Here is a 22,750-nt window from a genome sequence, read left to right on the forward strand (position 1 = left end):
TGTTTGGCCAGACTGTACATGGTGGGAGGAAGGAGGATCAGGGTGAGAATTGTGTTGACCAAACTCCTGGCTACTGAGACTGGACTTGGTGGAAGACAGGGTGGTGCTTAAACGACTGAAAGCATTATCTCCTGCAATCCAACCAACCACCTGATTACACTGGTCTGAATTCAAGGTATTTGTGGTGAGGAAACATTTATACAGGAGATATCACACAGGTAATGTCACTGTTCGCAGTGTCTACGGAAAAAGTGCACTGGATGTCACTTATTTTAGGGATGCGTACACTTTGCACAGGAGACTTGGCGCGAATAATTTAACTGTCCGCAGCGATCTATTACACGGTATTTAGCGCAGGATGCACAAAAAATATATAGTGCCGCTGTCGCACACAATAATCCTTTTAGGACTTTTAGGTTTTTGTATAAAATCTTCCTATTACACTCTGTCCCTTATTATGCACAGCTCTCCCTAACACTGAGCAATCTAGCGCAGGTTGCGCTACAAACATATATTGCTGCTGTCACACACAATAGTCCTTACAAGGACTTTTGGGTCTCTGAAACGTGTTTGTACCAAGAAAATATTCAATTAAACCCTACACTCTGTCCCTTCCTATGCTCAGCTCTCCCTGACTTCGAATGAGCTGAACACACGTCATCGGGTGCTATATAGCATCTGTTGACTAGTTCCGGCCAGCCAATTGCTGTAATGCCAATAGCCAACATGGCTACTGGCATTAGTGAGGGCAGTACTTGCCTGCACATTTATTGACTGCTTAGCAGCTGCGAAACGTGCAGGGAGGAGACTTGAGCATTGCGCTCGAGCACATGCGGTACTTGGCCAAGTATCGCCATGAGCCGAGCATAGTGATGCTCGAGCTGAACTGGTATTTGGCCGAGCTTGCTTGCTCAACACTAGTAACTGTCATGTTTTCATCAAAAAATCTATTTTAGGATGTTACTGCTGCAGCAGCATTATGAATAAAGCACTCTTTAGTTTCTTCACATACCAATGTTTTCCTAGTTTTTTTTTTTTTTTTTTCCCTTAGTTACGACCGTTTAAACATTAACGATATTAGGACCTTCTCAAGATGGCTCCTCTACCAGTTCTGAGGCCAAAACTGCTTTCCCTCCTTTCCCATACACCCTTGTAGCCAGAGAGACACGCCTCCGCACTCTGAAGCCTTTTGTGGACAAGACTAGTCATTTTTGACAATGGGGCAGGACAGGAAAGTGCAGGATGTACACTGCTGGGATCCTTGGTTTGCTGCCCACAAAATGGGTACACTTGTGTGCATGGGGACTGAAAGGTTGAGTTATAAACTGTATTCTTCTTTGAGGCCTAGATCCTCAGGTTCATAAGGGCGGAATAATTTCAAGTGGGGTGGAATAGGAAAAAATGTGGTCACTGCATCTAAAGGCCAGAACAGCAGACACCCACTGGCTATGGCACCCGCCAGAATAGGTCTGTAACTGATCCTCAAACTGATCAGAAGCGGATCGAAACTACAGCCATGTGCATGAGGTTTTGGTCTACACGGGGGCAGGAGCCAATGTGATGGGATAATATACACCATGGGCATAGCTGTCTACCCTGGCTAATAATGGCAACATTGAAAGATCTGTAATTATACTGTGATTTGTTAAATATTAACTAGAAATGTATTATCTTTGACCTCAGATCTTCTCCTGCATCTAATAACTCTGACCTTGAAGAGCATCCACTGGTGACCACAGCGCACAGGACATGGCGATTCTGCAGCACATTCTGCTCTTCAGCCTCTTCATTCTGACAGCAATTGCAACAGGTGAGAAACGGGGTGCAAGATACTAGAGGGCAGGATGCCGGGGAGTAATACACAACCCACGTAATAGTGCCGCACAGCAACTGGCAAATCTAGAACATAGCCACCATTAATACTAGAAAAATAATTTTTATGCTAGTCATATCATTGTACATAGGGGCAGTATTATAGTAGTTATATTGTATATAGGAGCAGTATTACAGTAGTTGGATATAAAAGGCAGCATTATAGTATTCACTAGAGATGAGTGAATTTCCTCCTATGAAATTTGTTCACACTCCGTTGGTAAATGGTTACCACGGACCGTAACGCAATTCTATGACTGAATGCCTTTAGAGGCATTTCATTCATTACGTTATAATAGAAGTCTATGGGCTGCAAAATGGATCTGTCCCATTATGCAGGGGAGCCATTGTCCCAAAAGAGTTAACTGTTTTCCTCACTGTACTTTCGCTTTGTGCCGCCATCTAATAACCCTTATCTCTAAACTACTAAGAGGTTATAAACCTGTATGTAAGCCACATTCTTATCAGTAAGATGAGAACTAAGCTATGAGTGTTTATAATGGCAGAGATGAGGAGCCCCTCTGCTCCCCAGATGACGGATAAGGGAGAATCCACAGGTAGCTAATAGAGCATGTCCTCTATGTACATAAAGATTCCATATAGGTGTACATAACCTTTAATGTTACAGCTAGCCAATGCAGTGTATGTTCCACCAAGGAGAACCACAGGAGAATATGCGCTATACTGCATAATTCCAGTAGTAATAGTATCGAAATGGCTAGAAAAAATTGTTTTTATTTCTAGGTCAAAATGATGAAAGGCCATTAGTGACCATGAAATATGGACAACTACGGGGTGTCACGGTGCCGGTAAAGAAGATATCAAGAGTCGTGGATGTGTTTTATGGAGTCCCTTTTGCAAAACCTCCAGTCGGACCTTTGAGATTTGCTAACCCAGAACCTGCTGAACCCTGGAGCTCTGTTAGAGACGCCTCTGAGTATCCCCCCATGTGAGTTCATAGGCTTGTGATGCTGTTATTTCTATGTCCATACACAATGGCTGGGGTTGGGATGGCCCCAATGCTACACAGAGTCCCCCGGACACCACCGAGGTGTTACCACTTATTGCTGCTCTCCGGAAGGGACGCTAAGGTGTGGTGCACCCCAATGGGAAAAGTCCAGAGTCAGGGTCTGCAGTAAACCAGTCTGGCTTTTTTCTGGTGCCCGACAATACAGGCGAGGCTTGGGGCTGGCTTCTCCAGTCTCCTCCCTGGCAGAAGGGTTTCATGCTGAGGAAAGGCTTGAGCTAGCTGTCCCTCTTCAGAAGGCTAGTACCCTGGTCCAAGGCTGGTGATCCGGGGTGCGTACATCCCTCATTTTTAATAAGGTAAGCATTTGCAAAGGATACATAACTTGTGCAATTTTTTTTTTTTCTAGAACTGGTATAGGATAGTTTTAGGTTTACTGTAGCTTGTATTCAGGAAGCTCGCCAAAGGTCTTAAACTCCTAATATTTTAATACCTATTCATATTTGCGTAAATTGTCATAGGCAAACATTGCCAATGTTCCCGTCTCTAACTTGCATCCCCTCTGTAGCTTTGTCCCCTAATAACACCAGAGCCAATGCTTCAGTTACCTAATTAAATGAAAAGGGTGATAATGGGTGTCCCTGCTCGTCCCCCCCCCCCCCCCCATTGCAAGTCAAGGGGCCAGGCTGGGGGGAAAAAACACCTTAAGTTCTGAAAATGTCTTAGAATTCGGACAACGCGGTGTTTGTCCTGATGGGTAAAACCATAGAACTCAGAGGATGCACTCATGACTGTATATACTGCACATGTGGCGGAACCCCAATTTTTTTTTTGGGGGGGGGGGGATTCATAGAGGGGTGAATACATGCTCCGATGACCTCAGTTTTGATTCATTCACACACAGTCCACATTGTTGCAATGGAAGGAAAACCTACTATTACAATATGGACCATTACATATAATATAAAGTCAAATCTATTTTATATCCAGGTTGTAAGGGTACTTTCACACTTGCGTTTTTCTTTTCCGGCATAGAGTTCCGTCACAGGGGCTCTATACCGGAAAATAACTGATCAGGCATATCCCCATGCATTCTGAATGGAGAGTAATCCGTTCAGTTTGCATCAGGATGTCTTCAGTTCAGTCGTTTTGACTGATCAGGAAAAAGAGAAAACCGTAGCATGCTACAGTTTTATCTCCGGCGAAAAAAACTGAAGACTTGCCTGAACGCCGGATCCGGCATTTTTTTTCCATAGGAATGTATTAGTGCCGGATCCGGCATTCAAAATACCGGAATGCCGGATCCGTCCTTCCGGTCTGCGCATGCGCAGACCTTTAAAAATGAAAAAAAAAAACTGATCCGTTTTGCCTGACGACACCGGAAAAACGGATCCGGTATTGCAATGCATTTTTCTGACTGATCAGGCATTTTTCTGACTGATCAGGATCCTGATCAGTCTGAAAAATGTCTGATCAGTCAGAAAAAATGACATCCGTTTGCATACAGTTCAACGGAACTGCCTGCCGGAATCAAGCAACGCAAGTGTGAAAGTACCCTAACTTAAAATAACGGGGTAAATAGTTTCACAAGAAACTGTACCTCCATAGTGATGTGTATATTTACCAGTGACTTACATGGAGATGCATTTCATTGCCTCTGTATATTTCAGGTGTGTACAGCTAACACGGAATATGACTTTTAGAAGGGCACATTACCCACCCTCCCTTGTGCCGATCTCGGAGGACTGCCTGTACCTGAATGTGTATACACCCGCCGACAGACACAAGGAATCCAAATTACCTGTAAGTGACAGGAAATCGGAGGGTAATATTTTGGTACTTGTCATATAGTAAACTGGAAATTTTGACCCTGCAGGACAGCTGCTCGGGACCTGTTGGAAATTGTAGTTTTGCACAGTTTAAAAAAAATATATATTGTCTCAGTCATGATATTTCTAGTAAATGTGCAAAAAAGAGCATCATTCGGTGCAGGTACCATAGATGTGAGTGGTGTTAATGGCATCTTATAGACTGTGGCTCACATAGGGGGTAGTGGCTCTTTAGGAATGTATTTCCCATAAATATTGATCTCTTCCCCTTTTCTAGGTCATGGTCTCTATACACAGTGGTGGGCTGGTGATTGGGGCGGCCAGTACATATGATGGCTCTGCACTTAGCGCCTATGAGAACGTAGTGTTTGTGTCCATACAGTACAGGCTGGGGATCCCAGGATTCTTCAGGTAAAGCTCTATCTATTCTACATATAGGGTTAATTTACACCCAACTCAGTGGTTTTGTAAATATATTTAGTTGCTAATCTTCTAATTCTAAGTATCCATTTGTATCTTTGGAATAATACAGGATATCGTAAATATTAAGTAATGTATGTACACAGTGACTGCACCAGCAGAACAGTGAGTGCAGCTCTGGAGTATAACGCAGGATCCGTACAGAAGTAATTCTGAGAGGTTTTTCTGTAAAGGTTCAGATTACTGTAGGCTTTAGGGTACTTTCACACTAGCATTTTTCTTTTCCGGCACGGAGTTCCATCCTGGGGGCTCAATACCGGAAAAGAACTGATCAGTTTTATCCTAATGCATTCTGAATGGAGAGTAAGGCTACTTTGACACTAGCGGCACAGACCTCGGCAGGCTGTTGGATCCGTCCTGCCGCTAGTGAACTTATGCCCCTGGACTGCCGCTCCGTCCCCATTGACTATAATCGGGACGGAGTTCCGGCAGCCTCTCGCTGTGCCTCTGCCCTGCCCCCATTATAGTCAATGGGGACAGAGCCGCAGTCCGGGGGCACGCGTTCACTAGCGGCAGGATGGATCTGACAGAACAGCCTGCCGAAGGGCCATGCTGTTAGTGTGAAAGTAGCCTAGTCTGTTTAGGATGTCTTCAGTTCAGTATTTTTGACTTTTCAGGACAGAAGAAATACCACTTTTTTTTTTTGTCAGCTGAGGTAGATCTCCAGCCCCCAAAAAACTGAACACTTGCCTGAATGCCGTATCTGGCATTTTGTTCCCTAGGGATGTATTAGTGCTGATCCAGCATTTAAATTGACAGATCCGGTATTCCGCTCAGCCCACGCGCAGACCTTTTAAAAAAATGTGAAAAAAATAAATACTGGATCTGTTTTGCCGGACACCGGAAAAATGCATCTGGTATTGCAATGCATTTTTCTGACTAATCAGGATCCTGGTCTGAAAAAATTACATGCGTTTGCATACAGTTTGCCTGCCGATATCAGACAACGCAAGTGTGAAAGTACCCTTTAGGCAGTCTCAGTATACGGTATTTATATACATTTGCTTATTTTTTTTCAGTACTGGAGATGACCAGTTACCTGGTAATTATGGGCTTCTGGACCAAGTTGCTGCTCTCCGATGGGTACAGGAAAACATCGCAAATTTTGGTGGCAACCCCAAGTCTATCACTATAATTGGCCAATCTGCTGGTTCGCTCAGTGTCTCCGCTCTTGTAAGTTCTCTAGTGTAGTGTGGTTTCTCTATTATCCCTGGGGAATTTTCTAGCCGGTGTCTGACTTCATAAGAATTCAACTTGCTAACCTGAAACCTCCTTTTTACACAAGTCTAAAGCATCACCCAGAGTATTTTTATTCTATTCCAAAGGACTGGAAATGCACAAGTGGTAATGAAATCCCTACTTTCACAATGCAAACTAAGCTCAAGGATTTATCAGGAAGGGATATGGCACTGCTTAAAGGGAACCTGGATTTGGGGTATAGAGCTAAGGACATGGGGTGCTAGCGGCCATCTAGCAACCCATCTGCCATACCTAGTCCCCATAGCTCTCTGCTTTTGTGTAAAGTAAAAATAAATAAAAATGGATGCAAATGATCATAAGTCGAATCTATCTTGTGTGACCAGAATCATATTTTCAAGCTCTGACTCATCTCAGATTAATTTGCATATGTATCCAATCTGTTTTTATACACAATAAAAAGCACACAGAGCTATGGGGACTGGGTATTCTGGATGTACTAGCAGAAAGATTAAGGTCTTCTACTAGAACCTTTTTGGGTGGAGACCTGAGACATCCATGGAGCAGGCTTACTTGGTGGCTACATTATCTAGACTCTACTTTTAAAGCATTATAGGATTGGTGTAAATGGGGGTTAACACTTAGCCTTCGGCAGAAAACTTCTACAGATATAATTTAGTGTATATGTAGATTTTCAGAGTGCTAATGCATTGCTTAAAGGGATTCTGTCACCTCCCCTAAGCCAAAAAACGATTTTAAAGCAGCCATGCAGCACAGCTTACCTGGATTAGGCTGTGCTCTTTTATCTTGAAATCCGTCCAGCAGTTACTGCAAAAAACGACTTTGATTGATATGTAAATGTGTCCTGAAGGTGCCCAGAGGGGTGTTTTTTTTTTCTTCTTAGAGAGCCCAGTACCGCCCCTCTTTCAGTGCCCAGCCCGCCTTCCTTGTACTGTCTAACCGCCGCCCCCAGCCTGCCACAGCCTCCCCTCCCTCTCCTCCCCCTCCCTCACGCCGAACGAACTCTCGCACAGGCGCAGTACCCACTGAGGCCTGTGCGATCAGCAGGAGACTGAGGGCGGCAGCTTCATCTTCGTCACTGGGCATGCGCCGAGCCCAGTGACGTCCGATGCTCGCTCTTCCCTGCTGACTGAGGGAAGAGCGAGCATCGGACGTCACTGGGCTCGGCGCATGCCCAGTGACTAAGATGAAGCTGCTGCCCTCAGTCTCCTGCTGATCGCACAGGCGCAGCCCTCAGTGGGTACTGCGCCTGTGCGAGAGTTCGTTCGGCGTGAGGGAGGGGGAGGAGAGGCAGGAGAGGCTGTGGGAGGCTGGGGGCGGTTAGACAGTACAAGGAAGGCGGGCTGGGCACTGAAAGAGGGGCGGTACTGGGCTCTCTAAGAAGAAAAAAACGCCCCTCTGGGCACCTTCAGGACACATTTACATATCGATCAAAGTCGTTTTTTGCAGTAACTGCTGGACGGATTTCAAGATAAAAGAGCACAGCCTAATCCAGGTAAGCTGTGCTGCATGGCTGCTTTAAAATCGTTTTTTGGCTTAGGGGAGGTGACAGAATCCCTTTAAGCTCTACTTTCAGCCACAGTGCCGCACATCTACCACATTTCACAGGATGTGCTGGGTAACAAATGCAGAGTTTATGCTTTCAGTTTCTTTTCCTGCCTCGGGGAACTTCAGATGAAGGGCTGGAGATCTGTAATACACAAACCTAATCACCAGGGCAACAAGAATAAAGGCCCAGGAGGAAAGGGGAAAACTACATGCCCCTGTGCTACCTTGATACTGGAGAACATCTTCCATGCTAAACTCTATAAATAGTAGGTGATGTCATTGGCACCAATGTCCAGCGCAGGCGCACCTACTTCCTGAGGCCAGTGCTGGGAATGCAGACACTAGCCTTCTTCCCAGCAGATGTGCGGAGGCCCAGGTCCAAAATTCCCACGGTAATGGGGAGGGGGGGTGTCCTGGAGCAAAGCATGGACACCAGATGAGCAAAGGGGCTTCCTAGTGGTCACCCCGTCCCTCTGACATCAGGTAAGAGAAGATGCCAGACATGACTTCTGCTCTGTCAGCAGGAACCTTCCTCTGTAGACCTCCAATAAAGTAACTGGAAACAATTGCTGCTTGGTCAGTTAGTTTGGTAGAGGTTTGGCTTTAACCCCTTAGAATTTTATTTTTTGCAGGACAGGTTGGTTTTTCAATGCACCATTTTTGGATACAAGTAATGATTAAAGCCAGCTGTAAAAACCACTTTGTTAGGCGTATTAGTGGTCACTAAATCAATAGCAGTTACCTTTTCATTGCTGCTTGTTTACTGTTTGGCAAGAGTGGAATAAAGAATCTGCTGAAGATGTGGAAAGACATTTTCTGTAATAGAGATTAGAAGGAAAAAAGACGCACTATTGTCCTTTCAGCATTTTTCAATGATCAGAAGTGGTCAGATTGTTCTGTGCCATAAGCAGACTACACAACTATGCTCTCAATCATTGGAAAAAAAATCAACAAATGTCCGCTCCAAGGGTTTGATATTCTGAGTTCTTTTCTTCTAGGTGCTCTCTCCCTTAGCCAAAGATCTGTTCCACCGCGCCATCGCAGAGAGTGGAACAGTAACAATGCCAGGATTCGTGGTCAGTAACTCTAAAGAGCTCGTCCCCTACCAGGAGGTAAGAATGGTCTATCTAGAACAGGGTTTCTCAACTCCAGTCCTCAGGACCCACCTACCGGTCAGGATTTGAGAATATCCCACAGAATGAATACCTGTGGTAAGTCCTGATGCATGGACACTAATTAGATCACCTGCTCAATATTAAGGAAATCCTGAAAACATGACAGGTGGTTCAGAGGACTGGAGTTGAGAAGCCCTGATCTAGAAGGAATACTAGGGCTTGAAGATGTCTCCATGTGGATGAGCCAAAAGGTCCCATGTATGTATGGGGGTATAAAAGTTTCCCTCTTCCATAATCTGCTGGATTGAAATGCTGCTTTGTCTTTTGAAGGAATACCAGATGGATAGTATTACTGCAGATACTAGATGGTAGTCCACCCATCCTTCCTTCTCTGGGAAGGTATCCAAAATTATACATTTTAAATCTGAGATTTATAACTGGCAGAAGAACCCCCCCCCCCCCCTTCCACAATTCCAGTTTTACACCCACTTTTTTCTGTTCGGCAGTTTTAGTACCTCAAGGGGAGTGAGACCGACAACCAGTCCTGAGATGAAGATACGCAATATCTGAATATTATATCTGTTTTCCTCTGCAGTTAGTTGCAAACATATCCGGCTGTGATCTCACCTCCATAGCCGACTGTCTGAAGAAGAAATCGGAAGAGGAGTTTCTTGCTATGGCCAACACAATGGTAGGTGTTGTCATCGCACTGTATTGCCCCATAGGAAAAAATTTTAGAGGCGGCTTCTAAAATTGACCCATATCACTTATCCTAGGCATGGGTGTTAATTGTCAAAAGACTGGGGGCCCCATACTGATCAATAAACCAGGAGTCCTAAGCCTCCCAGTCCTCTTCACTGTATCACCACAGCCTGGATGAAGTGTTGGTCATGCAGGTGTCCTACAGCTTCATCAGTCCCACAGACTTTATATGGAGATGACATGTGTTGTGCTCAGCTTCCACTGACGGTCCCATAGACTCTCTGGTCTGGGTGCATCCACCTATTACAAGACTATGTTCTGTCCTTCTCATATGCTATGTCTTTGCAGGGCCGGATGCCCTTTCCAGTCTGTGTGGATGGGGTTTTTCTACCTAAACCAGCGGAGGAGATGATGGCTAACAAGGAAGGAAACAAGGTCCCTCTTCTCATTGGAATCAATAATATGGAGTTTGGCTTCAGACTTCCACTGGTAGGTGCAAAGCTAAAGTGTAGGGCCCCTGTCACGCGACTAAGTATTCTGCGTGGGAGCAATACGTGATGCAAATGCATTGCGCCCGCACGGAATCTAGACCCATTAATTTCAATGGGTCTGTGTACATGAGCAATGTTTTTCACTCATCACTTTTGCATTTCTTGAAAATGGCAGCATGTTCTGTATTGCTATTTTTATGCAAGGCTGGCCGCATAGAAGTGAATGGGGCTACGTGAAAACCACATTGCATCCGCAAGCAAGTACAGATGCGATTATTTATTTTTCTAAGATGTCTGCAAACATTCAGTTTTATCACGTGCGTGCAAAACGCAATAAATCTTATTGCATGATAAACTGAACGCGATCGCAGGCATAACTGAATGACTTTGCCTGTGAAACCGCACATTTTTTACTGAACGCATCAGGACTTGCTTGTCTGCAAGGGGCCCAAGTGTTCTCCTTACAATTAATTTTCATGTTCTGAACCCACTTGTAGTGGGGGGCCCAGTCATGTCCACCTTCAGCAGTAAGTCTGGAGGGCCCTATGGTTACCACTGAGCACGTGCAGTACAGTCTATGTATAGCTGTATGCAGGTGGATGACAAGGTAACTGTTTAACCTGCCATTATTTTATTAATGGCATTGCCTGATTACTGCCCTATTTTTAGAATATTCATGAGCCTGAATAATTTTATAATTTGTCTGGAATAACTTTTTTTTTTTTTTTTCTTCTCCCATTTAGGTATATAATATAACTGGGATATCCAATGGAATGACACGGGAGACTGTAGTGAAGGAGCTCAAGAATAATCCTCTGCTGGTGAGAGGAGCGTGGTCCTTCCTATTCTCCATGCAATTATGATTTGTCTTCTATAAAGAATTCCTTCTCTATTGTGGTTAATGTTCATCTTCTAGCCCCTGAGTAATGAAGTAATTTCTGTGATGGTTGACGAGTATATTGGTGACACCACTGCTCCACTGAAGATTCGTGATCGCTTCCTGGACTTGTGTGGAGATGCAGTGTTCGTTGTACAGGCTCTAAAGTTCGCGAAATACCATCGAGGTACAGTCCACTCCCATTGTAGCAGTAGGAGGCCCTGGTCCGCCATCATCCTCAGTCTAGTAGCATCTATAACTGGATGGTGTGCTCATGTGACTCCCCTGACCATACTGTTAATGTTCAGGCCGCTACCCCAATCGGCCATAACATTCAAGCCATTGATATCAAAAGTGAGGAACATTGGTTATAAGAAATGTCCTTGTAAGTGTAAGGATCTGAGTGACTCTGTGAAGGGCTGAATTGTGATGTCTAGATGACTGGTTCACATCTCAAGAACTGCTGGTCTTGTAGGGCGTTTCTAGTATGTAGTTTTTAGTACTGGCCAAAAGTGCTCCAAACTGGACAAGCACCATGGTAATCTCTGGGTCCTTAGTCTGCTCCTGATGACATCATCTGTGGGCACAGTGCCACTTCCTGCAGTTATTGTATGCACCTCCAGAGCTGTGCCAGTGTATAGTGTTGTATGTTAGGCTATTTTCACACTAGCGTTTTTTGTGGGTCCGTCATGGATCTGCAAAAAACTCTTCAGTTACAATAATACAACCGCATGCAACAGTCATGAACTGATCCAGTTGTATTAGGTCTTCTATAGCCATGATGGATCTGTCTTGAACACCATTGAAAGTCGGCGGGGGACAGATCCGTTTTCTATTGTGCCAGAAAAAACTGCTCCGTCCCCATTGACTTGCATTGTGTCAGGTGGACACCAAAACGCTGCAGGCCGCCTCCAGAGCGGAATGGAGACGGAACGGAGGCAAACTGAGGCATTGTGAGCGGATCCTTCTCCATTCAGAATGCATTATGGCAAAACTTGCGAGAGGAGCCCTGAAACAGATCTCAAACACAGCCAAAACGCTAGTGTGAAAGAAGCCTAATAGATGGACGGCAATGATCTGCGTATCCCAGGCGACTTAATTATGAAATGAACAAAACGCAGTCTTTGCTCGTTAGACTTGGGGGGTCCCTGTCTACTTTTAAGTTGGTGGGCACAGTGCCATCTTGTGCAGTTAATGAATGTGCCAATGTATGGCGTTAATACATGGGTGGCAATGATCTCGGTGTACCTCACAGGAGCCTTAATTACTGTGAAATGGACAGAACTTGTAGTCTTCTCTCTCATTAGATGCGGGGCTCCCAGTCTACTTCTATGAGTTCCAGCACGCACCAACCATCCTGGCTCATCAGAGACCAAAATATGTGAAGTGTGATCATGGCGACGAGCTCATCTTTGTGCTTGGAGGACCCTTCCTGAGGGACGGTGTAGCCTATTCTGGTGAGTAGTCCGATACTGTTATCTGTTATGTCCTGTGAAGACTCTTAAGCCTGTAAGCCGTCTTGCAAGAATCGAACCTAAAAATCGTAATTTTTGTGATAATAAACGGTGACCTTTGTGTCTTGGTTCCCAGTGATCGTAAACTCATCTGCTTCTCGCAGATTATCTTTTAGGATAAAAATTCTCTAAGCATGTAATTAGTCATCACCCGCTCATTCGATCAGACTGTGTAGTATCATAGGCAAGTTTATAACAAATTACGGATTGCTACGGTGACCATTGCGCTTTGTAATGTTGGGACTTTTGAATGCTAACGAGTTGCTAACTATTCATTTGTCTGTGCAAAACCTAATTGTCTAATGCAGCCCTCAGTTTAGAGGCAGTTTTTTGTTTGTAAAGGGGGGGGGGGGGGGGGGCTAGGACCTTACATTAGTTCTTTGACCATGAGAGGTATTTGTGACTCTCTGCTGTAGGATTAAATAATTAGGCAGACACTTCTGTAACTTAAAGAGGACCTTTTCACCTGGCTATCTATAATCTAATTATTATACTACCTTTATAGTGCGTTCCCCAGTGATGTCTTGGCTATTTTTTATTTCTAAAGAACCCCCTGTTTGTCGGCTGTGGTCCCTGTATCTTGGTGCCTCATATGCTAAGGACTTGGTTATACTAGGCGTGGACTTGAAGTTCTCCTGGGTGTGGTTATCTTCTCTCTGGCTGCAAGTGCATCCAATCAAAGCGCCTGCTCTTAGCCAGGGAGAAGCCTCAATCTTGTACTTGGGTTGTAACAGGCTTATTGGTTAGTCTATTGAAGGCAGGAATTTAATTAGACAGTACCCAATTAATGTTAAGTGTCAAAAGGCGAATATAACACCACTTTAAGAGGCTTAAACTTGCTGTCCTGTCTTGCACTGCACCAGCTCCCTGGGCATTGCCACTCGGGTTATGGTCCTCTCGGAGTGAGCAATGAAGATGGTTGTAACTCCAGTTATCACAATGTTTCTCTATTTGGCACAATCTAAAGTATTACCAGTTCCAATTTCTCCATGGCACGTGCTGTCCTGACTTTCAGCATGCCCTTCCGCACACTGTTGCTTACAGGCTGGATGGTCATCGTTTCAGACTTTGCTATTATACAGGCCGTGGCTGTCTTCATGATGCACACCATAGGTGGCTGTTCTACTGTGGCATTGTGGCATTAACCCCTCTGCAATACTTGGCTTCAGATGCATTAACCAGTCCCTGAGGTATTGTCACTCACCTCCACTATTCAGGTAGTTACTTGCAGGATTTCTTTCCAGCAAATTCCCAGCTGACTCTTTAATCTCCTTCCTGCTACTGACCATGAGGCCTGCAGAGCACTGCCATTATCGCCTCCCAGCCATGTGCTCATTACATGCATAAAGGCTCTGGACTTTTATTTTTTATTGCATTCTGTTTTCCACATGTAAACTCATTTTTAATAGCTTTGTAACATTTTCAAGAGTATTTGCTCTATAGTTTTCATTTTTACTGAATCTGCAGACTTGCTTCTCAGTGAATCAGAGCTGCATTGATGGCCCAATCTGTAGACCTCATCTCTAGCTCTGACGGCTCAAAAGTTTGATCATAATTTTCAATAAGTGTTTGAGTGGTCAGAGTTTAGAGATCAAGTGCAGCTTAGAGATTCAGTGAACTGAAATCTGTAGTACAAAAAACAGTTAATAGTTTTAATAGACCAACTGAAGATTGTGTGGGTTTTGAGAAAGCGGTAGCGAAACGTGTTGGGGTGTGCTCCCAGCTGTCCAGAGATCGGATCCCCTTGGCTGGTTATCAAGGTGTGTGTGTGTGTGTGTATGTGTATATATATATATATATATATATATATATATATATATATATATATATATATTACTTGGTCCATAATTAATTTATATACTTGGTCCACTGTTTGGGCTTATTGACTAGCCTCATAGTGGCATTTAATAAGATTTTTGGGTGGAAATGTTCAATTGACCTTGTGATATTACAGCTACTAGTACCCCTTCATTTACTATTGAAGTGAGCATTCTAGATGGTGGTGATCTGTTTCTCTTGGTCCAGCAGGTGAGCTGCTTGTCGTAGCGCTTATGGGTTTTTGGTATCATTATGCAGTCTGTGTCATCATATGCATTTATTACCATAATCGCCCAACAGATAGTGGGGGTGCAAAAAGGTAGTAATGCCACTCTGGGCTGTTGCACTTTTAAATCGAAGCAAGAAGTGCCTTCAAAGAGAAGGAAAATTCAAGAGCTCAGATTCTGCGCAGCTTTTTGTCCTGTCATGCTGTGATCACCAATTAGAAAAAATGAAGATTACTCATACCGGTAACTGGATTTTCCTGAACCCATGACAAGAGGATCTGCCAACCAAACACCAGAAAGAAAGGGAAGAGAAAATAAGGGTGCTGTCGTGGGTTCAGGAAAATCCAATTACCGATGAGGGTAATCTTCATGTTTCCCCACGACAGCACCACGAGAGTGAATAACTAAGGAATGCCTAGGGTGGGATAACAGTCGAAAGAACCTTAGAACCAAAGGATAAATCAGAAGTAGAATTTAACTGCAAACGATAGTGTTTGAAAAAGGTGGACCAAACTGCTGCCTTACAGATATCTTCAATGGAGACAGCAGCTTTTCCCCCATAAATGAGAACATTAGATAGATGATCATGGATGAGTGGCTAGACCCAGAGAAGAGGCTGGGTGTCTCTAAAGAATTTAGAAACAGGCTTTGTTTCAACCAGTCTGAATGTAAAATCTTTAATGAGACTTCTAAGGTAGATATTCCAGTGGTTAAAAGAACTGCTCTCCCATTTGAGGACTTGTCCCAACTAGGCAATCTCATGGACCACAAAGCTGATGGCTTATTTTAAAAAAAAAGGCCTTGGAATCCTCTGTTTAGCGTTAAGGCCAACATAGCTGCAACATCTGTTGCGAGGGCCATGTATATCTGGTTAGGCTACTTTCACATTTGCGTTCGGGGCTCCGCTTGTGAGTTCCGTTTAAAGGCTCTCACAAGCGGCCCCGAACAGATCCGTCCAGCCCTAATGCATTCTGAGTGGATGCAGATCTGCTCAGAATGCATCAGTCTGGCAGCGTTGAACAATGATGCCAAGGTGGGGGCAGACTGTTTGGGGTTTCTATCTTCTTGGGAGCAGATCACAACAAATCCCTGGGCATTAAACATTATTGCACAGGGATACAAGATAGAATTCTCTTCAGTCTCCTTCCCCCCCCCCCCCCCCCCATTAGATTCCTCACCTCACCTTGGGACAGGTCAGACTTAAGTTATGGAAGGGGGTTCAGGAGCTTTTGAGCTCAGGTGTAGTTCAAAAAGTTCCAGATCTCGAAAAAGGGGACTGATTCTATTCAAACCTTTTTCCTAGTTAAAAAAAAAAGCCAGACCAGTCCTATCATACTATTATAAACCTAAAACCACTAAACAGATCTGTTCTGTACAGAAGATTCAAAATAGAATCAATCAGATCCACAATACCACTCATTCCAAAAGGAGTATTCATGTCTTCAGTAGACCTCAAAGATGCCTACTATCACATTCCCATCCACAATCTCTCGTGAAAATGCCTCCATTTTACAATAAAGGATCCAGGAGGCACCTTACATAACTTCCAGTATGCTGCACTTCCATTCGGCATCTCCTCCGCTACCAAAATATTCACTAAACTAGTAGTAGAAATGGTTGCTTACCTTCGCAAGGAAGGTTTAATCATTTCCTACCTTGACGACTTCCTGATTATTGCCTGATCAAAGGAAGAAAATATCGCAGCAACCCAAAGATTCCTAAACATCCTTTCAAAATTGGGTTGGATTATAAACCTAACAAAGTCTTCCCTCACTCCTTTTTAAAAAGGATAAGATTTTTAGGGGTAGAATTAAATTCTGACTCTCAAAGAACCATCCTACCACAGGACAAAGCAGAAGGTCTTATCCCAAAAATTAAGATTTCCAAAAGCTCACTAATGTTCCATAAGAGAAGCAATGAGTCTGCTAGGGAAACTAATGGCCTGTTTAATTTCTGTTCCTTGGAGCCAGGCACACTCGAGAATAACTCAAAGTTGGCTCCTGAAAGAATGGAATAGGAGCCAGTTGGACTGGGACAGGAAGATCCAGATACCTCAGCTGGTGAAGTCCGATCTAGATTGGAAACTCAGAAGGAACCTTCTCCAGGGAGTGATCTGATAACAGACTCAAGCACCCTAGGCTGGGGTGCAAAGATCAGAGATCATTTCTTTCAGGGCACCTGGCCAGAAAACAGAAGGTCCTCCAACTTCAGAGTTATACTCAGTCCTCATGTCTCTAAGGAAAGGGGATTGGCTTTTAAGAGGTCCGCATCTTGGCAAGGAAGATTTTTGCCTGGGCAGAAGAAAATTCCCTATCTCTATCCAGTCAACTTAAAAGGTTCGGAAAGCATAGAGGCAGACTACCTCAGCAGGAGACGAATAGAGGCAATAGTGGTCTCTTAACAGAGGCATCTTCCGGAAGACAGTCTCCAGATGGGGCCTCCCAGAAATGGATTTATTTGCTTCAAAAGAAAATGCCCAAGTAGATCTCTTTTGTTCCCTAAATCTAAGGCACAAGCCTTGGGCAGCGTGCCCTCCAATACCACTTATCCCCCGGATCATTCAGAAGATCCAAAGAGACCTTCACAATCCTGATAACTCCTCTCTGGACAAAGAAGTTGGTTCCCCAGTTTAAAACCTCTTCAAGGGGATTTGATTGTCCAGGGCCCTCTAATTCATCCAGATCCCCAGATATTCAAGTTAGCGGTATGGATCCTGAAAGCAAGACACTGAGGAGAAAGGGCCTTTCTGATAAAGTAATCCTTACACTCAGCCTGTTAGAAATAAGGGTAAGAAACTTACTAGACCCTCCTTAGCCAGATGGATCAGATCCACTATTGAATGCTGTTATTCCATTTAAAAAGTCCTGCCTGGGGATAGTTAAAGCTCATTCTACTAGAGCAACTGCCTCCTCCTGGGCAGAAAAAGGTGGAGTGCCACTAGATCAGATCTGTAGGGCCGCAACTTGGTCAAGTGCAAATAGTGTCTGATGAAAGGATCGCCTAAGTCTGCCTGATTCTACGGAAATCCAGTTGGGCCAGAAGGTTCTACAGGCGATTTCCCACCCTGGTTAGTTATTTAATACTTCATTGTGGCCGTCATGGTGGATGAGGTGGAAAAACTGTAATTAGTCTCACCGTTAATTCTGTTTCCTTGACTCCACCATGATGGCCCATACTAACCCAATCTCCCCCACCCCCCACAATTTTTTTTTATATATTTTTTTTGAAGTAAGGGAAGAACCTGGTTTATTTGGGGTATGAAGTAATCTAATTTTTCTGTTCACCTACCTTGGTAAATTGTTAAACAGTGGTGGGAGCTTAAACAGTGTTCCTGCCCCTACAGAGGTCAAGGGTCAATCTCATTGTGGCCGTCATGGTGGATTCAAGGAAACAATTACTGGTAAGACTAAGGTTTTTCATATCTGGATGTACTAGAGACTGTTTTATACTTGAATGTAACCGTTACCAGGAGCAACGTTCAGTAAAAGTTATAAGCTGGATTGCACCATCCTTGTCTCAGTCTCCAATTTCTCAGTTAACACTACAGTAAATGGTTGTACCACCATAAAAGGTACTGGCGTCACGACTACAAGGGACCTTGCCATAGGCACATTAATACAGCCCCTCAAGGGCACCTCGACCCACCATCTGGCCAGTGTCCCTTACACCAGAGCGTGCCCCAGAGAATCCTTGTGCCGTTCTCCTCTTCACTTATGCGAGCCTGCCCTGGGACGACATAACCGCGAGTAACCAGAACTGTATTTACCTCGGCCCACCTATTGCTCACACCGTGACCTCACATATAATTCCCCTGTCGGTCTGGCTTACTGCATAATGAAATTTTTCCATAAAACCAAGCCAATCTGCTCAGCTCCTTCTGCTCTATAGCATTTTGTCTGCAGCTCTGACACCATGTTCAATGTGTCAGGTTCCCTTTTAAGCCCATATGCACAGTAACACCACTAGTCCCAGTCTTGGATTTCCTTAGTCTGCTCCTGATGACATCTGTGGGCACAGTGCCATCTTATGCAGTTATTGAATATGCTAGTGTATGGCTCTAATACATGGATGGCAATGATCTCCGTGTACCTCACAGGATCCTTAATTACTGTGAAATGGACAGAACTTGTAGTATTCTCTCTCATTTGATGTGGGGCTCCCAGTCTACTTCTGAGTTCCAGCATGCACCAATCTTCCTGACTCATGAGACCAAAAATAGTATTGCGATACTCGCTACAATTCGATACCGCACGAAAAAAATAAAGCTCCAAAAATAGCCTTGTGCATTTTATGGAATGTCCGGCCCGTAATAGAACAGTCCCATCCTATTTTTTATTTTTTTTTTGTTGGGGGGGGAACGACGACAAGGACCGCATATGACATTTAAAAAAATATTTTAATGGTTTCGACTTTTCAGACGTGGTGATATGTAATGTTTATTGATATATTTTATATGTAAAATTGGGAAAGTGGGTGATTTATACTTTAATATTTTGGTATATTATAAAAAAAATGTTTTAATTACTATTCTCCCCCCCCCCCCCTCCCCCTTAGGGGCTACAACCTGGGATTTTTTTTAATCCCTTGTCCTATTCACCCTGATAGCGCTCCATCAGGGTGAATAGGACTTCACACTCTCCCTGCTGCCCTGTGCTTTGTGTACACAGCAGCAGGGATGTTACCATGGCAGCCAGGGCTTCAGTAGCGTCCTGGCTGCCATGGTAACCAATCGGAGCCCCAGGATTACACTGCTGGGACTCCGATCAGAAGCTGCCACTGCCACCAATGAGGAGGAGGGAAGGGGCACTGCACCACCAATGATAATTAACATTTAATACAGGAGGCGGGTGCGGCACCTGAGGGGTTAACTGCCAGCACCCGCTTCTGGATTTGTATTAAACGTTTGCTTTTATTGGTGGCGCAGTGCGCTCGCCCCTCTCATTGGTGGCAGTGGCACAGGGGGAGGGAGAGTGCGCTTCCTTCTCCCCTGTGCTGCTGAGGAGAACATGGAGCACGCTGAGAGCAGCGTGCTCCATGTTCTTATACTAGACTGCGCAATAGGTGAAGCCTAGTATTGGAAAAAAGGTCAAATCCCGGTATCGAGGTCGATACTGGACAAAAGTATCAATTGGGTATCGAAAATTTGATACCCGAAACAACCCTAGTAAAATATATGCAAATTATCATCTTACATCTGCCAGCCTCAGATAGCTTTCCTAAACCTAACCTAAATACAGTACTGCGCACATTAACTTCTTGTACTAGTGGGGGCAACATCTAGCGTAGAACACTGCATACACGGTGCACCATGGGCTCTTCACGTTCCACTTAGACAATGAATATATATTGTTGAGAAACACATTTGTGTACCAGGCTGGCTTGCTTGTTTTCTTTCCTCTTTGCTTTCTTGGTTGCTTTCTTTACTGCTTTCACACAAAACAGATTTAAAAAAAAATTCTGGTTCCACTGAATTCTGAACCGGTAGAATCCGATATCTAGATACATTGCAGCTTGGATTCATGGCTGATTATCAGTGCAGGTACAATGTAACAAACGATCAGGACATGAGGGATTTGTGCTGCAGTGGGGACTGTAGGTCCGTCACTAACAGTGATCTTGTCCTCTCTCAGGTCCTGCAACCCCTAAAGAGAAAGACCTGAGCAAGACTGTTATGAAATATTGGGCAAACTTTGCTCGGACTGGGTAAGTAACCCTGAACCAGACTGACCGCGCTGTCACCTAATTATCTGCTCATTATTAATATCTCATTATTAACTGCAGGAACCCCAATAGTCCCAAACTGACAACATGGCCGCTGTTTGGCAGAGATGAACGCTATCTGGAGATTAACTTAAAGCAGAAATCATCTTCAAAGCTGAAGGCGATCAGGTTCAAATTATGGACTGAGATCTGATCTGAGACAGTGGGTGGGGGTGATCCCACTGGCTATAGATCCTGACAAAGAAGCTTCCTACGTGTGAAAAAACAAGACCTCAAGAGATGGCTGAGGCACATTGTAGATCAGAAAAACCTCTTAGTAAGGAACTGAGCTGAAATGTACATATTGTGTAAAAAGATTTTGCAAAATGTACTCATTAAAGGTGTATTCTAGCTTTACTCTTCTTTACTTCTGCTCTGGAATGTCGTCTACCTAAAATAAGTGCACATCCGGAGACATGACCTGAAGCAGCATGTGACCCAACAGTGAGGTGCAGCTCTGGGGCACGTCACTGCTGTGACCAGGGAATGGCTAGAAGGGCGCATATAACACCATCCGCTAGTTTACAGGCCAAGAACCAGAAGCAATGTGGAACAGAGCCTCTGGTGGAATCAAGCAGCGGGGGAGCAGGAATATACAATCTGCATTAGGTCACTGCCTCCCACAATTTTCCTCCTGAATCACTCTGTGCTGCTGGGGGCCTTGCTACTTCCATAAGACATTTAGCTTTTGAGCCAAAGTCAGAAGTGGATCCAAGGAGAAGGGAAAATTCAAAAGACCAGGGGGGGTAAAGTTCTTCGCCAGGGCACAGATTATGCAGAAAAAGTTACTTTTTAAAAATGCGGCTCGGATGTGGAACCAATCCACGTTCGTGTGAATGTGCCCTTAGCCCTATTCTAAGTGAATAGGAAAGGTGTTTAGTCATGTCTAGGAGTTGTGTATCTAAAAGTCCTTGAATAGAGGTCTAATCCTGGATATACCTTTTTAGGTTTACATGCTATTCTAGAAGTTCTGCCTAAAATCCCAGTTAAAGATTAACCCTTTTTTAAATTAAAAAGGAAAATCTTGAAAATGGTTACAATTGTCAAAATGTTTTTCATAGAGCCCTAGTGCCATCTAGAGGTAGAGTAAAATTAAGGCATGTATCCCAAAATAGTTGGGATTAAAGTTTATGATGTCACTAGTTAATGGTCAAACTGGAATAATAACGTGGCATGAGCTGACAGAAGGAATCCCATCTGATACACCTACCTGAGGAAGTCATCAGAACCATCTCATGAACTAGGACCCCCTATCCAGTCATCCAGGGGAATCCACCCATTCCTTGAGAACATCACTAAATCTTTTCAAGGAGGACCTAACCGTCCGGGGACAAATAGGACCAGACGAGTCTATAGACCTGAATCTTGAAACTGATTTCTGCTAGCCGATACACTGGTATAAACTTTCCTATATTTTATAGAACAAAATTATATTTATTTTTTTTGTGGGGGGGGTGATGGATTGTCCTCAGACGCCCAAAAATGTCCAGGCGATGGAAGGGTTCCAAACAAAAGACCCAGAAACAGAATGTGGGTAGTGGCAGCACCAACTATCCGGCCAGAAGTAGTAGGCTGCAGTTGTCCCTGCTGGCTTCAGAAAGACACAACATTATAGTTGAGGAGGAAGAGGATGAGAGAGTGGGTTGGATGTCCTCCTCTCAGTTGCAGCAGGATGACATGGAGGTGACTTCAGAGTCTGACACTGCTGTGGAGCACTTCCTCCTTGCACCCCCAGAGAAGGCTTTCAGTGGAGTCCTCCCAGTCTTCACTGCCCCTTTTGTAGAAGGTTGCTTCCTTTTACCTAAGAAAACCCACCATTCCCTATGGCAGATAGTCAAGAGAGTCTCCCTGTTGGTGACTTGTGAGAACACTCACTGTTTGTGCTGCCTTGGGGGGAGGCCGTGACCCCGTGCATGCCTATGGTGGGGGTGGAACGCATTGGAAGGGGGCCCAGGAGCCCATCTTGATATCTCAGTCTTATAAATGTAGCAGGATGGGTGAGGACAGGATCTGAGAGCCAGATCTGGGTGCTGAGGAGGTGGCTGCTTTCACACTGGCGGTTTTGGCTTTTCATTTGTGAGATCTGTTCAGGACTCTCACAAGCGTCCCAAAACGGATCAGTTTAATTCTAATGCATTCTGAATGGAAAAGGATCTGCTCAGAATGCATCAGTTTGCCTCCGTTCCGTCTCCATTCTGCTCTGGAGGCGGCCTGCAGCGTTTTGGTGTCTGACGAAACTGAGCCAAACGGATCTGTTCTGACACACAATGTAAGTCAATGGGGACAGATCCATTTTCACTGGCACAATAGAAAACTGATCCGTCCTCCATTG

The 22,750-nt window shown here is 44.4% G+C and overlaps 1 protein-coding gene across 1 annotated transcript; it reads left to right on the forward strand.

The window, feature by feature from the left end:
* The first annotated feature begins 1,749 nt into the window (after nucleotides 1–1,749).
* Nucleotides 1,750–20,647, forward strand: LOC122920098 (fatty acyl-CoA hydrolase precursor, medium chain-like). Its single transcript, XM_044269307.1, has 13 exons — nucleotides 1,750–1,810; nucleotides 2,617–2,821; nucleotides 4,510–4,642; nucleotides 4,946–5,079; nucleotides 6,168–6,321; nucleotides 8,913–9,026; nucleotides 9,625–9,720; nucleotides 10,080–10,220; nucleotides 10,966–11,043; nucleotides 11,139–11,286; nucleotides 12,407–12,556; nucleotides 20,289–20,361; nucleotides 20,440–20,647. Exons 1-13 carry the CDS (start codon nucleotides 1,750–1,752, stop codon nucleotides 20,570–20,572), a joined length of 1,620 nt encoding a protein of 539 aa, XP_044125242.1. The 3' UTR covers nucleotides 20,573–20,647.
* Nucleotides 20,648–22,750: the final 2,103 nt, after the last annotated feature.

The sequence above is a fragment of the Bufo gargarizans genome, chromosome 10 (genome assembly GCF_014858855.1).
Source record: "Bufo gargarizans isolate SCDJY-AF-19 chromosome 10, ASM1485885v1, whole genome shotgun sequence".
Classification (NCBI taxonomy): Eukaryota; Metazoa; Chordata; class Amphibia; order Anura; family Bufonidae; genus Bufo; species Bufo gargarizans.